Here is a 15,926-nt window from a genome sequence, read left to right as displayed (position 1 = left end):
GGAATGAAACATTCAGAACGCAGCCTCAATTTGTGCTCTAGTTTAAACCCCGCCCCCTCAACGCATGTGCGTAATTGGACGCTCCTCCTCATAAATCCGCTTCTGATTGGTCGAATCGTGTTTGGCCAAAACTTGTGGTGGTGGCCATGGCCTCGCTGCACCTCTCTACACTGCCTGCAGTTTTTTGTATATTATTAGCAACAGGTAGCAGTTTTTAAGGCTATCCCAATGTAAATATACAAAAAAGCTTCTGGACGTAATAGTGGACGTAATATAAAGATAAGAGAGATAAGATAAGAGTCTGTCTTCGTGTGAAGTGTGATTTTCATGACTAACTTTTCTCAGATTCCAACTGTGGGTTGTATTTTTATCTTCAACCTTCAAACATTTTTACCTTCTTTATTTAAACCAAACAAATCCACAGTCTTTAATTACGAAAGGAATGGCTTCGTTATGCTGATTACTCGTCAGTTAAACGCTGCAAAACTTTAACAAAGTTAGCTAATTAAACCTTAAGCCGGAGGCAAATGCGCGCGAAAAAAATCGCTTTGGCGCCAAAACGCTTCTTCGTGATGTTGATGATGTTTGTAGAGTTTTAATGGTGTGATATTGACGAAGTTTCCAGAGTTTTAATGGTGTGATGTTGATGAGGTTTAGAGTTTTAATGGCGCCTTCTTCTCACTGAGAATAAATGTATCACTCTCCAGGTGTGGCTCAGAAATGCGGGAATGGACGCTGGCAGTGCGATGATGGTCAGTGCATCCCCCGGAGATGGCGCTGTGACGGAAGTGGGGACTGCCTGGACGGCTCAGATGAGATGAATTGCTGTATGTTTTAGTTTTTGTGTGTTTTAAGAGCGGAACCCAAATGATGTGAATGTTCCAATACAAAATTAAAAACTAACTTAAATGTTTAAAACAGTTTATTGAAATTTAAAACCCTCATGCCTCAGATCTCTTATTAGGGTTTCCTATTTGCTGTCTATTGAACTCAATATAACTGAAAGAGTATGATAAGTATATTTAAATGGGTATTTGAGAGGGTTCTCACAATTTCTGTATGATTGAATATGTAGTCATTGAGTGTTTTAATGTGAAATGCTCCTTTCTAGAGAAACTAGTCAGAATTGTTCACAGTAGTAGTGAAGGGAAGCAGATGTCTAGAGAGTGTAATACCTGTAAAAGCTACCTTGCAAAGTTATTTAAAAAATATTATGAATACTAGACAATATAAGAAGTTTTATTTGTACAGTAGTTTGGAGAGGCTGTTGGCCTCAAACATATTTTTAAAAACTGTTCATAGTGGAGAGGTACATGCAGGGTCTGGTGTGTGTGTGTGTGTGTTTATAAAATATAATCTTTTTTACCAGCTATGCCTTTGTTCTACTGTCACCAAAATGACATTTAAACTCAGACACATGTAGGTTCACTGGTGGTTTTGGATAGTAAATAAAGTGAAGTTTTTCTGTAGTTAACCATTATTTAGATTGACACACTCTTAATGACTTCAGAATTTTTTATTCAGAAATAATGGTGGAACATGCGCAGCATAGATTTTGCACATATATTAATTGTGCTTTTGTGTCATGCTGATGTTTCAATGTAGGGAGTTGATTCGGGTAGCTTTAGGTCCGATTTCTACATTTTATAAATGTTTGTTTTGGCATCACTAGATACATACATGAAAAACATTGGACACTGGCATCAATACACAATTCCTGTATCTGTTTGTCCTTCACTTCGCTGTCACTTTTAGTCTTAAGGATGTCTGTTATGCCCAGATGTCTTCGTATGTGTTCCTATAGCCTGCCCACAGGAGGACTTTGAGTGTGCTGACGCCACCATGTGTGTGACCAAGTCAGCAGTGTGTGATGGCCGTCCCCAGTGCAGAGACGGGTCAGATGAACTCAACTGCAACCAAACCTCAGGCTGCCTTCTGGGCGACTGGGCGTGCAGGAATAGGGTCTGCATCCCCCAGGAGCTCCGCTGCAATGGGGTGGATGACTGTGGTGACCGTTCAGATGAAGAGGGTTGTGGTGAGCTGCTGTGGAACCTGTGGTCAATTTAGATCTCATGTTTGTACATGTCACATGCTGTTAAATGTATGACACAAGAACATTACTGTGTGTTGATCTTGTCAGGGCCTTGTGGAGATCTGAGCGTGCGCTGCCCAAATGGATTATGTTTGACCCAGAGAGAGAGATGTGATGGAGTTGCCCAGTGTTCTGATGGGAGGGATGAGCCAGTTACATGTGGTATAGTGATGTCTTATGTTCGTTTTTCAGTATAAATGACAGGCTTACTTTGAGGTATTCTTCACACCAAATTGTCAGACACTAATGCCTTTGGGGAAAAAAAAAAAATACAAAAAATCGTCATTAAAGGTAGTTTGCTCATATTTCGAATAGAAATGCAGAAACAAGAATACCAGACTTTTTACTTTGAGGGTCTGTGGTAAACTATTGCTGCCTTTTTTTCATTTATTAATTCATTTCTTTGCACTGTTTTAGGTAAAACATGTGCAGTCAGAAACGGTGGTTGCAGTCACACATGCACTGACCAGCTTTGGGGAGCATTGTGTTCGTGTCCTACTGGGCTGAAGCTCTCTTCAAACGGGGCCAAGTGTGAAGGTAGGCACAGACATCTTACATCTGAAATATGACAAGCAAGTATGAACTATGCTTTGAATGTTACCCAGTACTGCTCTGTGGACATTTTTCCTGCTCCATAGATATTGACGAGTGTGCTCAGCCTTACGGGCCCTGCATGCACACATGCATCAACACCAAAGGATCTTTTCGGTGTCAATGTCACTCAGGTTTCAAACTTCAGGGTAATAATGTGTGTCAAGCTCAAGGTACCTTCTCAGAAATAAATTCTAATTATTATTGTTGTGTGTTTTTATAACCAAACTGATTATTTAATGTTGCTTTTAAGGAAATGTCACCAAGCTTCTTACCACCAAGAAGGGTTTCATTGGATTAGTCAATGTAAAAGCCAAAGTATACAAGACCCTCTTTGCGATTGATAGCGACCCTGTAGCCCTGACATTTGGCCTTGCGCAGAACCTGTTTTTTTGGGCTGATGGAAAAGGCAACATCTATAAGGCTGAAGATCAGAAGAGCAGAGTGCTTTATTCAGGTTAGCTGTGTTGCCAAGACATTTTTAGGTGTTTATTTGGTTCACTGTGTGAATAGCACTTCCTAACTCATTTGTATTTTGCCTGTACTAATTGTAATCACTTTGTTTTAATCTATCTTTAATACTTTTTCTTTGCTCAGGACATAGTGGCATTAAAAGTCTAGCTGTGGACTGGCTCCATGGACAACTTTACTGGTCCAACTTTAAACTAAAAAGCATCCAAACAGGGTCTTTTGATGGTAGTGCTGTAGGCATAGTCATGTTCAAAGATACAGACCCAACAGATTTGGTCCTCCTGCCAGTTGAAAGGTATGTATTCAGTTTTACATTTGTTAAGTCTCTGCAGCTGTACATTAAAGCATTACTGCCTCCTTCTGTTCCTTGTAGTACGATGACTTTTTTTTTTGGGACCTTTTCGTCCTTTCATTGTAGTGCCTTGTTTTGGATAAACAAAGGACCAAATGATGAAATGACTGTTGAGAGAGCTGGGATGGACGGCTCTATGCGCACAACTTTGGTTGTTGTAACTGCTCAGTTGCCGAGAAGCCTTACTTTGGATGTGGCAGCCCGACGATTGTATTGGATAAGCGATTTCAAAATGGTAAGTGCTCTTTACTTAAATCTGTAAATTTATTCCTTTCATCAGTGTATAATATCTGCACTGAGAGAGATTTTGTCTAGGACTTGTTTTATGAATAAAACATTTTCATTGTTCCAAAAGCAGTTTTAGTAAATGCTCTATAGTTTTTACCGCAATTTTAATGCTCAGTCTGTGTGTGTTGCAGTCAATTGAAACGGTGAAAACAGATGGTACAGGACGTCATACCTTTAAAGAGTTCTTTAACGGAAGGACTACTCAGAGCCTGGCTGTGTTCAGTGGCTGGTTCTACTGGTCTGATGGCAAGCGTCTGTGGCAAGCTCCTCAGACCCAGCCTGACCAAAAGAGTTTTGTTCTGAAAGCAGCACTACCGATCCTAACAGTATATCACGAGCTCCAGCAGCCTCGAGGTAAATAAATTTCAGCAGTAGTGCCTGCTTTTATTTTTATTATTATTATTATTAATAATATTATTATCATTTAGTTTTTTCTTGGAAATCAAAATCTAAAGCACTTTTGTTAATATGTTTCTGTGCTGTAGGTTCTTCTCCATGTAGAAAGTCAGACTGCCAGCTTTGCTTGCCCTCTCTAGCCATTCGTGGCAGTTTTACCTGCTCTTGCCCCAAAGAGAAGCTTCCTGTGGCACAGGGCTCATGTGAAAGTATGTGGTGGATGTTGTGTACGCCGACAGAGATCTCTTGACACTGAAGATGAGCAGTGCTTAATTTATTTTCTTTTTTCAACATGACAGGTTTTAAGCTTGCCTATGCAACGTCCACAAGCGTGTACACAATGGAGTATACAACAGAGGGTCCTGTAAAATCTCTTCTCTTCACCTCGGATGAAGACATTCAGGCTTTTGATATTGACTGGAAAAGAGGATGGGTGATTTGGGCTAATGGCACAGGTCATGTGAAGGCTAGACTTTTCACAGAAGATCTTTCACAATATATTTCAACTTTGAAGCCTGGTATGTAGCACAACTGCCATTTGTCATTGGTCAAATCATGATTCTGTCCATTTTTAATTGTTAATTTACCTAAAGTTCTTGAGCATTAATTGTGATTTTCTTAGCATGCACTGTCAAAGTTGACCAGAAGACTGGAAATCTGTACTGGGTGTCTTGTGATGATCTGTCTATTGGAGTCACCCACATTATCCTCCCTGATGAGAGCATCTCTCAGCAACTGTACCAGGCCAGTGAAGAGATAAACGATGTATTTATGGATTGGCAAAGAGGCCAGTTGTACTGGCTGGAGGATGGTCAGATCATCAATATGAAGCTAGGCTTGATGGGTGGGAATGCAAAAGCCATATACAGTTTTGAGGAGAAGAGAGTCAACCATATTGTGCTGGACAGAAGAGCGAACAGCTTCCTTTGGAACTTTCAAAATGGTTTGTATTTTTTCCAGATTATCTTTAAAATGTACAACTTCCACCTTGATATGAAACACATGCTGTCGACTCATCACACCTTATTTCCTTCACGGTTTTAGAGCTGCAAGTAATGAGTCTTCTAAAGATGAGGAAGTACTCTGCTGGTAAAAAATGGTCTATTCCAGACCTGATTGTAGCTGCCTATGAGCCCTTCATGGTGACCATGCTCAATGATGTCATCACGCTGTGGAAACGGCAGGATGGGACGCGTGTTTGGGCGGTCAGTGTGGAGAGCGGTGTATTTGGAGTTACCATAGCTATGAAAGAAGTAAAGCAAGGTCAGTAAAGCTATATCTTTTTTTTTTTTTAATTAAGAGCTGAATGCACTTTGTTTTAATCAAGCAGATTAAAAAGCAGAGTAAAGCTCTTCTGTCTTAAATTTCAAATTAACCTTAAGGGCTGCAGCACAGATTACTCTGCTGTGATACACCTGTTTTAATTAGGTGGGCTTAATTAGTGTGGTCAATCCTAATTGATTGATTGGATTTCGATGCTGGATTCACGGATTGATATTGCCACTATATTTTGATCACAATTCAAACGAAGAAAATGATTACGTTGTTGCACAGCTTACTAATGAACATACATGTATGAGTTCTTTGGTGCTGGTTGTTTGCAAACTTTGGTTTTCGGCCTCTCACAATTGTTACATAATTGCCTAATCGCAATTATTTGTGGTTGCACATTTAAGCTACCTGCAGTGATTTTTCCACAGTTAGGTTTCACAGTTCAACAAGATGTCAATTATAGTTGAGGCAAATATAATAAGAGTAAATGCATTCAATGAGACATTAGGCTTATAAAAAAATTTCACATTAACTTGGTGCTCAAACATGTTTACAGGGCAGCGCTGCGTAATGACCACTAAAAACCACTTTGAGACAGCACAGACTTGTAGGCAGAGGTGAAAAGATCTTTAAGCAGATTTAAAATTAAGAACGAGAGGACCTGATGACGGGTAGACTATTCTACAGTATTTGGCTGATGCAGAGAACGCACAGTGCCACTTAAACCTCTCTTGGGTCTGTGAAAGGCATTTTATAAGAGAATCCAAGAGACCTGGAGGTAGAATAGGAACAGCAAATCAGAAATATAGGAAGTAACCATTATAACATTTTAAAAACAAATGTTCATTTGAGAGCTTGTTAGTTTATAAATGTTAACTATTAAAGAAAGGCCTGTAAAGGGAAGTGTACTGTCTTTCCTTACTTTAGGAATATGGAAGTTAATGCTGGTGTCTTTTTCTGGTAATGCTTTTCCCCCCCACCCCCTCTTGCATCAGAGGAAGGCTTTAGGAATGTGTCACCCACTCGAGTGACCTGTAGCAGCCCCTATGTCTTGTGTAGACAAACACCAGTCTGCATCTCACAGATCCAGCTGTGTGATGGAAAGAAAGATTGTCCTGATGGATCAGATGAGACATTCTGTGAAAATATCTGCAGAAAACAAGGTAACTTAAAAAGAAAGTGGAGATAGATTGGCAGATGTAGTTTATTGATCAATGGGAAATTTGGGTGCTGCAGAAGCAAAAGAATGAATTTCATAAACACAGTTTAATACACGTGTATGCATCCACAGTGCAAAACATCTGTTGAAACATCAATTGAAATTCACCTTCAGATGGGAAAATGTGTTCAACGTGACTTGTTTTTAAAGCGTTTTTCTCATCCAGGTGACTTCTTGTGCAAGGACAGAAAGTGCGTTAATAGAGCACTTGTCTGTGATGGGCACAGTGACTGTGCTGATGGATCTGATGAGGTGGGTTGCCCCACTTCTGTTGCAAACACCAGCAAGGAAGCTTCCGTGAGGTGCCGTTTGGGCTCAAAACCCTGTAAGGACAGCAGTGAATGTGTCCTGCTTAATCATGTATGTGATGGAGAGGTGGACTGTAAGGATGGCTCTGATGAAGAGGGATGTGAACATCAATGCAGAGCAGGTTGGTAGTACAGAACTGACCTTTGCCTTATGATGTCCAGTTTACAGGATGCATGTGAAGTCATCTTAATGTTTCCCAGATCAGTTCCACTGCGCTCATGGGCGAAAGTGTATAGACAAGAAGCAAGTCTGTGATGGGACTCCTCAGTGTCAGGATCGCTCTGATGAGATGAACTGCTTTACACGCTCGGAAAACTGCAACCATCACTGCGACAATAAGACTCGCTGCATTCCAGAAAACTTCCTGTGTGATGGGGAGAGAGACTGTGTAGACGGCACTGATGAAGCAGACTGCCGTGAGTCTTATGGACACTGATGTATATTGTAAAATATCGATGACACTCTTTTGTGCTTTGTTAGATCCATTTTAATTGTTATTTCTTGTGACTTTTCCAGCTTCAGCCACGGTAGCTCCTTCAGATAAACCCTCCACTGAAACAAGCTGTAAAAGTCCCTCTGTACTGTGTGAAGGCACATTACTGTGCATCAATCAGTCTCAGCTGTGTGATGGGAAACTGGACTGTCCTGATGGTTCAGATGAGTTCTCGTGTCCTACTTGTCCTTTGCACTGTGATGAAGGGGCAGTGTGTCTGACCAACCAGCAGTTGTGTGATGGAAAAACAGACTGTAGAGATGGCTCAGATGAAACAAACTGCTGTACGGTCTGAGTTTCTAAATGTAAATTGTTCGTTAGGAAATGTTGAACAGGACTCACTTTTTGTTCCTAAATGTCTGCTTTTTCAGACAATCAAGGACGCAAAGGTACAGCAGCCTCATCCCTGAAGTGTCCTCTTGGTTTCAAACCGTGCAGGGATGGAAGTGACTGTATTCTCACTAGTCATGTGTGTGATGGAGAGAAGGACTGCAAGGACGGGTCAGATGAGAGCGACTGCAAGCGCAACTGTAAAAAAGGTAAAGATTTGGAACAGGATTGTGGAAAACTCCTTCTTTTAAACCATTTAGAGGTTTGCATGTTAGTTGCAGCACTTTGTATTCAACACAATTTTTGTAGTATAATCTAAATAAAGAATTAATAGGTTGAGAATTTAGTGCTCTGCACATTTGTGAATTCTTTAATTTGACATGACTTGTTAAACTTGTAAAGGATTTCAAGAGCACAGAAAAGATAAATGTGCAATGCATGGAGTAGAGCATTGATCTTCCCTGAAGTTTTGGTCTGACCTCAAAAAGACGTGAATTTTTTTTGTCCGAGCCCAACCAAACACGCGGCATCATGCATTGCATCTGAACTAGTCCTGGGCGATTTCTAAAAATAATTTGCATCCCCCAGCAAAATTATGCAGGTTAGGTTAAGCGGTGGGGGTGCAGAGTAAAATTAAAAAATAATGGGAATGGGGCTGTGAGAACCTATGTTAGAAGAATGTTAGAAGTTTGAACGCTATTCGAGATGGACACATGACATGAGCAGTATGTTCCTATTTAGTTCAGACCAATTTTTTTCGCATCTCTAGCATGGCAAACTAATGTACTCTGTGTTCTGGCAATGACAAGTGTTTATAATTTTGCTATAGCATAGTTTTGTTATTGTGTATTGTGATGCCACTCTTATCAAAGTCACATTCATTTCTGTTCTTCTCTCCCACCAGACCAGTTTCAATGTGCCCACGGTATGATGTGTATAGACATGAAGCAGGTGTGTGATGGGACTCCTCAGTGTCAGGATCGCTCTGATGAAATGAACTGCTTTACATGGTCTGAACACTGCAAGCATCACTGTGACAATAGGACCCGCTGCATTCCAGAAAACTTTTCTGTGTGATGGGGAGAGAGACTGTGTAGATGGCACTGATGAGACAGACTGTCGTGAGTGTTTAAATGGACACCAGCTGATATGGAAAATGTTTCATATTGCATCAGATTTGTTCTGATTAATGTTATTTGTAACTTTTTCCAGCTTCTACCATGCTAGCTCCTTCAATTAAACCCTCTATCGAAACGAGCTGTACAAGCCCGTCTATGCGGTGTGAAGGTACATCACTGTGTGTTAGTCAGTCACAGCTGTGTGATGGGAAGTTGGACTGTCCTGATGGATTTCGATGAGCTTTTCTGTTTACATGCATGCTCAGATCCAGGTAATGTATGAATGAGACCTCTGTGACAGTTTGGTACAAGTTTGTGTTTCCATTCTACACATATTTTGTTATTGGAGATAATGGGGTATCCCATTTTAACATAATTTTGAGTATGGTAGAATGTGTTTTTTGGACTCACTGTTTGTTTTCTTGTGTAGGCCAATTCCTGTGTACGAACAAGAGAAGGTGTATAGAGCGGGCTTTTGTGTGTGATGGCTACTCCGACTGTTCTGATGGTTCAGATGAGCTGCAGTGTCCTACTTGTCCTCTGCACTGTGATGAAGGAACTGTGTGTCTGACCAGCCATCAGCTCTGTGATGGAAAAATGGACTGTAGAGACGGCTTAGATGAAAGAGACTGCTGTACGGTCTTTGTCACTACCATGTACATCATTCCTTTACAGCAAGCTCTCATCACTTGTTCTTACATTTCTGAATGCTTCTATTTTGCAGTTAACTCTGTTAGAAAGACTACAGAAGCTTCATCCTTGACATGTCCTTTGGGCTTCAGACCATGCGTGGATGGAAGCGACTGTATCCTCAACAGTCATGTGTGTGACGGAGAGAAGGACTGCAAGGATGGGTCTGATGAAAGGAACTGTGAACGTAGATGTAAAAAAGGTGATTTAGAAAAATACTTTACATAGCTTTCATTTGGATCGTTAGAGCTTTAGTTGCTACAGTTAGTATTACACTTTGTCTGTATTGAATAGAGATTAGCACAGTTCAGTCTTAACTTCCAGAATAGTTATATTACATTTTTGACATTGCCTACTTCTAATAACAGCTACATAGAATTTAGTGTAGACCTGAGTGCCGGCAAAGGACATGGCTTTTGTGAAGCTTGTAACTTTCACTGTGTTTCCTTGTAACCGTCAGGCCAATTTCAGTGCGGAAACGGGAGATTGTGTATAGAGAGGAAGAAGGTGTGTGATGGGACTGCTCAGTGTCAGGATCACTCTGATGAAGTGAACTGCTGCAGTCATCCCTGTGACAAGAACCGCTGCATTCCAGAAACCTTCCTGTGTGATGGAGAGAGAGACTGTGCAGACAGCAGCGATGAAGCAGACTGTCGTAAGTGTTGTGATGGGGAAAGGGATGAAGGAAAAATGTGGACCATCTGGGGGGCCCCGAGGAACAGGTTGGGAAGCACTGTGCTAAATCAGTTCAATTCTTAAAAAAGACTTCTTTTTATAACCAAAACTGTAAAGTAAATTAATCAGACTATTACTCAATTAACCATTAATGTAATTGGATTCCTAATTCCTAAACACTGACTGGCTTGGAATCAATACTAAATGTTTTTTGAATGTCTTTACAGCAAGACCAAATGGAAATATGGTAAATAGAATATCTTCCAACGGTGTGTCAACACTCTTACCTGCTCGGACTCCAGTCTGTAGAAGTCCCTCGGTGTTGTGCGAAGGCACGTCAGTTTGCATTTCTAAGAATCAGCTGTGTGATGGAAAGACAGACTGTCCCAATGGCTCTGATGAGAGGTCCTGTATAGATTATTGTGCAAAAACAGGTAATGTTTTTAAATGTGGATAATTTACAGCTGGTCTACTTTTCACTAAAATAAGGAGGGGGTTTGCAACTGGTCTTAACAGGATGTGTGCTGTTTTGTGTTTGTTTTACTAGGTGGCTTCTTGTGTAAGGACACAAGGAAGTGCATTGAGAGATATCTTGTCTGTGATGGACAACCTGACTGTACTGATGGCTCCGATGAGGTGGATTGCCCCAGTGTTGCTGTAAAGGCCACAGATGCAGGTCCATTGAGGTGCCGTTTAGGGTCAAAACTCTGCAAGGATGGCAGTGACTGTGTCCTCCTTAGTCATGTGTGCGATGGAGAAATGGACTGTAAAGATGGCTCTGACGAAGAGGGATGTGACCTTCAGTGTAATCCAGGTCAGATGTGACATAATGGGGCAGCTGAATTTTCTTTCATTATAAGTTGTCAAACATCTGCTTTGCAAATATCTGAATTTTTATTAATTATATGTTTCCAAACATCTGCTACATATACAGTTTTGTACAAATACCACACTTCCATAGATGCTGCAGGATGCTCTGATCTTTATTTGGCCAGCTTTTTCATCATGCGTCGCAGTAGTTGTTGGAAGTGGGTACAGCAAAAGCTGTTTACAGTGTTCACCAGGTAATGTAATAACTAGCATTTTCTCTCAGGCCAGTTTCAATGCATTCGTGGCAAAAAGTGCATAGAAAGGAAGCAGGTATGTGATGGGACTCGTCAGTGTCAAGATGGCTCTGATGAAGCAAACTGCTGGAAAGCTACAAGGAGCTGTGCCCTGCGCTGTGACCAAAACAGCCGCTGTATTCCAGAGGTCTTTATCTGCAATGGAATGAAGGACTGCTGGGATGGGTCTGATGAATCTGACTGTGGTAAGTCTTTTCTACTAGTTTTTTTTTTTTTCCCCCACTCTCAGTTTGATCAGTACTGCTGACATGGCTTATACTTGGAATTCTTGTGAGCAGCTCATATTTTAGTTTCTACTTCCATTTCTGATCTTTGCACATCCCTTTCCCTTTTTCTGCCTTATTTGTCTGCAGGCAATCCAGCTGCTTTTTCGCACTGCAAAAGCCCATCTGTACCCTGCTTAGGGAACTTAAAGTGCATCTCCCAGAAACAGCTCTGTAATGGAAGAAAGGATTGTGCAGATGGATCTGATGAGAGACCCTGTATTAAGAACTGCCCCTATGATGGTAGTGCATTTCAGATAACTTTACGAGTAAAACGCATCTGAGGGGAAAAAGGCACCATCAACCTTTTATTTATTGATTGATTTTTATTTTTAAAGTACACTTTTCTACTCCAGGTGACTTCTTGTGTAAAGACAGACGGAAGTGTGTTGACATGAATCAGGTCTGTGATGGCCGTTTTCAATGCACTGATGGCTCTGATGAGGTGGATTGTCCCACTGTGGCCGCTGACACCACCACATATCCCAGCTCCATTGAAGTGCCGTTTGGGCTTAAAGCCCTGTAAGGATGGCAGCGACTGTATCCTGTATAGTCACGTGTGTGACGGAGAAGTTGACTGTAAGGATGGTTCAGATGAAGAGGATTGTGATGTTAGTTGCAGAGCAGGTAAGGGAGGGGGTGTAATCAGGCAATCAGTGGTTACAGTAATAAACTTTTCCATCTGAGTTTTTTCTTTGTCTTTCTTACTGTCTTTCTTTTATGTACTTTTTTAGGGCAGTTTCAATGTGCTCATGGAAAGAAATGCATTGATTCTAGTCTTGTGTGTGACGGGAAGCCACAGTGTCAGGATCGCTCTGATGAAATGGACTGCTTTACACGCACGAAAAGCTGCAGCCATCGCTGTGACAACAAGACCCGCTGCATTCCAGAAAATTTCATGTGTGATGGAGAGAAAGACTGTGTGGACGGCAGTGATGAAGCAGACTGTGGTTAGTTTATTTATTTATTTATTTATTTATGTATAAAATAATAAATAATAATTATCAGGGCTGTATTACTTACCAAAGTGCTGAAACTAGGCCTGAGTGATATCTAAAAATAATTAGTATAATAATCTTCCCCGCCCCTCCCCAGATCCACGCTTAAACGTTTTAGATTATACCTACTTTTTGTGCTATTTTTGGCTTATGTGTTTCTGACTGATTTACAGAAAATCAGATATAATACTGATGACTCTTTACACTTTCTCTAAAATATTTTGAAAGCTATTTAACCTCTCACTTTAACAGTTGTTACATACATTTATGAATTCCTGCTAGTATGGTTTTGTGACCGCTTGGCCTGAAACACACTTCGCACAAGGACATGAACACGGACCCTTCGGGCTACGCTGACAAAAATAAAATATGCCGTAACCTAGTGGCTCCTTAATGCCCTGCAATAATCCATTGTTTTAACTGTAAAAGGGAGTAAAAATTACATGTGTATATTTATATGTGTGTGTGTGTGTGTGTGTGTGTGTATATTAGATAGATATGTAGATATAAAATATGCAAAACTATCATGCTGTTTAATTTTAAAGAGTCCTCTCCAAAGTGGTTATCGCTATCTGAAGCATCATCAGCGGCTTAGTTGTCAGTTATAGTTGGTTATTTGATTACATGATCCAGGCCTAAGCTGTGACATTGCATATTTTCATCACAGACGGCTGGATAATTAACTAATGAGTTGTGAAGTGGATGCGTTAGATGAGGGACAAAGTGATGCGGCCTTTGATGAATAGTGGTTATAAGCTCTTAATATTATCTTGTCTAGGCTACCCTACCCAGGTCAGAAACTGTGATAGCCCCTCTGTCTTGTGTCGAGGGGGGAGATTGTGCATCTCTAGCACTCAAGTGTGCGATGGAAAGAGTGACTGTCCCAGATGGCTTCGATGAAGAGTCTTGCCTCAAAAGATGTCCTAAGCGAGGTAACAGGAGAGTTTGGACAAAATACATATCTTTAAAGCCTATATACACACCCCTGAACTTTAAAATCTGCACCCAGACCGGGTGGATTTTAATTATTGATGTTTACCTTTCATTATTGCATATAGGTGACTTCTTGTGTAAGGACAAGAGGAAATGTGTTGAAAGGTCTCTTGTCTGTGACGGACGCAGTGACTGTGTTGATGGCTCTGATGAAGTGGGTTGCCCTACTGTTGCCTCAAAGACCAGCATGGTGGCTCCCTTGGGGTGCCGTTTGGGCACAAAGCGATGTAAGGATGGCACTGAATGTGTATTACTTAGTCATGTATGTGATGGAGAGGTGGACTGTAAAGATGGATCTGATGAAGAGGAATGTGAGCATCAGTGCAGAGCAGGTAATGAGGTTTTCCCTTGTTTTTGTATTTCTTATTTATTTATTTTATTTTTATTTATTTATTTATTTATTTAAAAACATTTAGACTTAAATCTTTTCCAGATCAGTTCTACTGCGCTCATGAGCAAAAGTGTATAGATAAGAAGCAGGTGTGTGATGGGACTCCTCAGTGTCAGGATCGCTCTGATGAAATGAACTGCTTTACACGTAATGAAGTCTGCAGCTATCACTGTGACAACAAGACCCGCTGCATTCCAGGAAACTTCCTGTGTGATGGAGAGAACGACTGTGTGGACGGCAGTGATGAAGCAAACTGCCGTGAGTACCGTTGTGAAGGGTCACAAAAGGGGAGGACAAACTATCATGGCAAATTTTTTATTTTTTTTTAATTATTGTTTTAATAACGAAAAAATACAATAAAAATGCAGGTCATGAGCGGTTATGGGTTATTATAGCTTGCCTTGAATGTCGTGCCTGGAGTTGTTTAGACTGAGTCAGTGTAGTTTGTTTGGTTTGTCAGCAGCTGACAGTAATACAGCAACACTAACTATTTAGCAGCTTTCAAACTGCGATGATTTGAAAACGTCGTACCTCTTTACAGCTGACACCCCTAATTGGTATTAGGGATGCACAGATATGTGAACTGTGGGCTGATGCCGATGTCTCATAAATAAAGCTTTATAAATTTGCTTCAGTGTGTAGAGTAGGGAAAACGCAAGGTGCAGAGCATGAGGTCGCCAAGAATTGGAAACCTCTGGTCTAGATAATGCTTTGTAGCACTTGCTGCGTCTTTTAATCTTAACCTTTCTAGTTTTCCTATAGGGATAGTTTCTTCATATTTTAAGGACTTAAAATTCTCAGAGTTACGTTCTGTGTGAATTAATTGAAAGAACACATTTATACTCATTTTAATCCTTTTTCCAGCTCCTGCCACTAAAGTTCAGGCATACAAATCATCTTCTAAAATCAGCTGCACAAGTCCCTCCGTTCCGTGTAAAGGCACATCACTGTGCGTCAGTCAGTCTCAGCTGTGTGACGGGAAATTGGACTGTCCTGATGGATTTGATGAGCTCTTCTGTTTACATGCATGCTCAGATCCAGGTAATATGTGATAATATAGTGTGTGTCTCAAATGTAATTTCCATTCCAGATATGGTTTCTAACTGTATACTGTATTCCTTGTTTAGGTCATTTCCTGTGTAAGAACAGGAGGAAGTGTATAGAGCAGGCTTTGGTGTGTGATGGCCACGCTGACTGTCCTGATGGTTCAGATGAGCTGCACTGTCCTACTTGTTCTCTGCACTGTGATGATGGGATGTTGTGTCTGACCAGCCAGCAGTTCTGTGATGGAAAAATGGACTGTAGAGATGGCTCGGATGAAAGGAACTGCTGTATGTTCTGCTGTAATGATGCGTACATGTTGACGCCTCTAATTTATTTATTATTACTGTGTATATATTAATTTTTAATTTCTAAATTAGACAACAGTGGACGCATAGCAGCAGGAGCTTCAACCCTGAAGTGCCCTCTGGGCTTCAAACCATGCAGGGATGGGAGCGACTGTATCCTTAACAGCCATGTGTGTGATGGAGAGAAAGACTGCAAGGATGGCTCAGATGAGAAGGACTGTGAACGCCAGTGCAAAAAAGGTAAATGGAAATGTTGGCCCGTTTGTCAGTATATCAGTGGTTCAAAATGCAATTAAAAGGGATTTCCACTCATTTTCCTAAAATCATTATAATTCAGTTGTTCAGACCTGAAATTTTTGCTATGCAGCACTCTCTACTTTCAATGGATTTTAAATAAGATTTTAGGCCAGTGGCTATCTTAAAACAATGTCTCATCAGGCAGCACTGATATTGGGACACCTTACCCCTAGGTGTGAACGCGCAAAGCGGAGGGGTAAGGGCTAAGTAGTAGG

The 15,926-nt window shown here is 40.9% G+C and overlaps 1 protein-coding gene across 1 annotated transcript in view; it reads left to right on the top strand.

Moving 5' to 3' along the window:
* The first annotated feature begins 691 nt into the window (after positions 1-691).
* The window catches only part of si:dkey-88l16.3 (prolow-density lipoprotein receptor-related protein 1), a 32,710-nt gene continuing 17,475 nt past the window's right edge, over positions 692-15,926 (top strand). The window contains exons 1-19 of the mRNA XM_036594442.1: positions 692-827; positions 1,805-2,035; positions 2,141-2,160; positions 3,926-4,148; positions 4,280-4,399; positions 4,490-4,645; positions 4,813-5,001; positions 5,235-5,453; positions 6,848-7,111; positions 7,191-7,406; positions 7,507-7,767; positions 7,855-8,022; positions 9,362-9,565; positions 10,082-10,276; positions 10,844-11,110; positions 12,173-12,310; positions 12,418-12,633; positions 13,533-13,613; positions 13,740-14,006. Coding sequence (XP_036450335.1) covers positions 692-827; positions 1,805-2,035; positions 2,141-2,160; positions 3,926-4,148; positions 4,280-4,399; positions 4,490-4,645; positions 4,813-5,001; positions 5,235-5,453; positions 6,848-7,111; positions 7,191-7,406; positions 7,507-7,767; positions 7,855-8,022; positions 9,362-9,565; positions 10,082-10,276; positions 10,844-11,110; positions 12,173-12,310; positions 12,418-12,633; positions 13,533-13,613; positions 13,740-14,006 — 3,571 coding nt within the window. The remainder of the gene's footprint in view (positions 828-1,804; positions 2,036-2,140; positions 2,161-3,925; positions 4,149-4,279; positions 4,400-4,489; positions 4,646-4,812; positions 5,002-5,234; positions 5,454-6,847; positions 7,112-7,190; positions 7,407-7,506; positions 7,768-7,854; positions 8,023-9,361; positions 9,566-10,081; positions 10,277-10,843; positions 11,111-12,172; positions 12,311-12,417; positions 12,634-13,532; positions 13,614-13,739; positions 14,007-15,926) is intronic.

Source organism: Colossoma macropomum, unplaced genomic scaffold (genome assembly GCF_904425465.1).
Source record: "Colossoma macropomum unplaced genomic scaffold, Colossoma_macropomum, whole genome shotgun sequence".
In the NCBI taxonomy this organism is placed as follows: Eukaryota; Metazoa; Chordata; class Actinopteri; order Characiformes; family Serrasalmidae; genus Colossoma; species Colossoma macropomum.
Note: the sequence above shows the minus strand (reverse complement) of the source record. Positions and strands in the feature narration are given on the sequence as shown.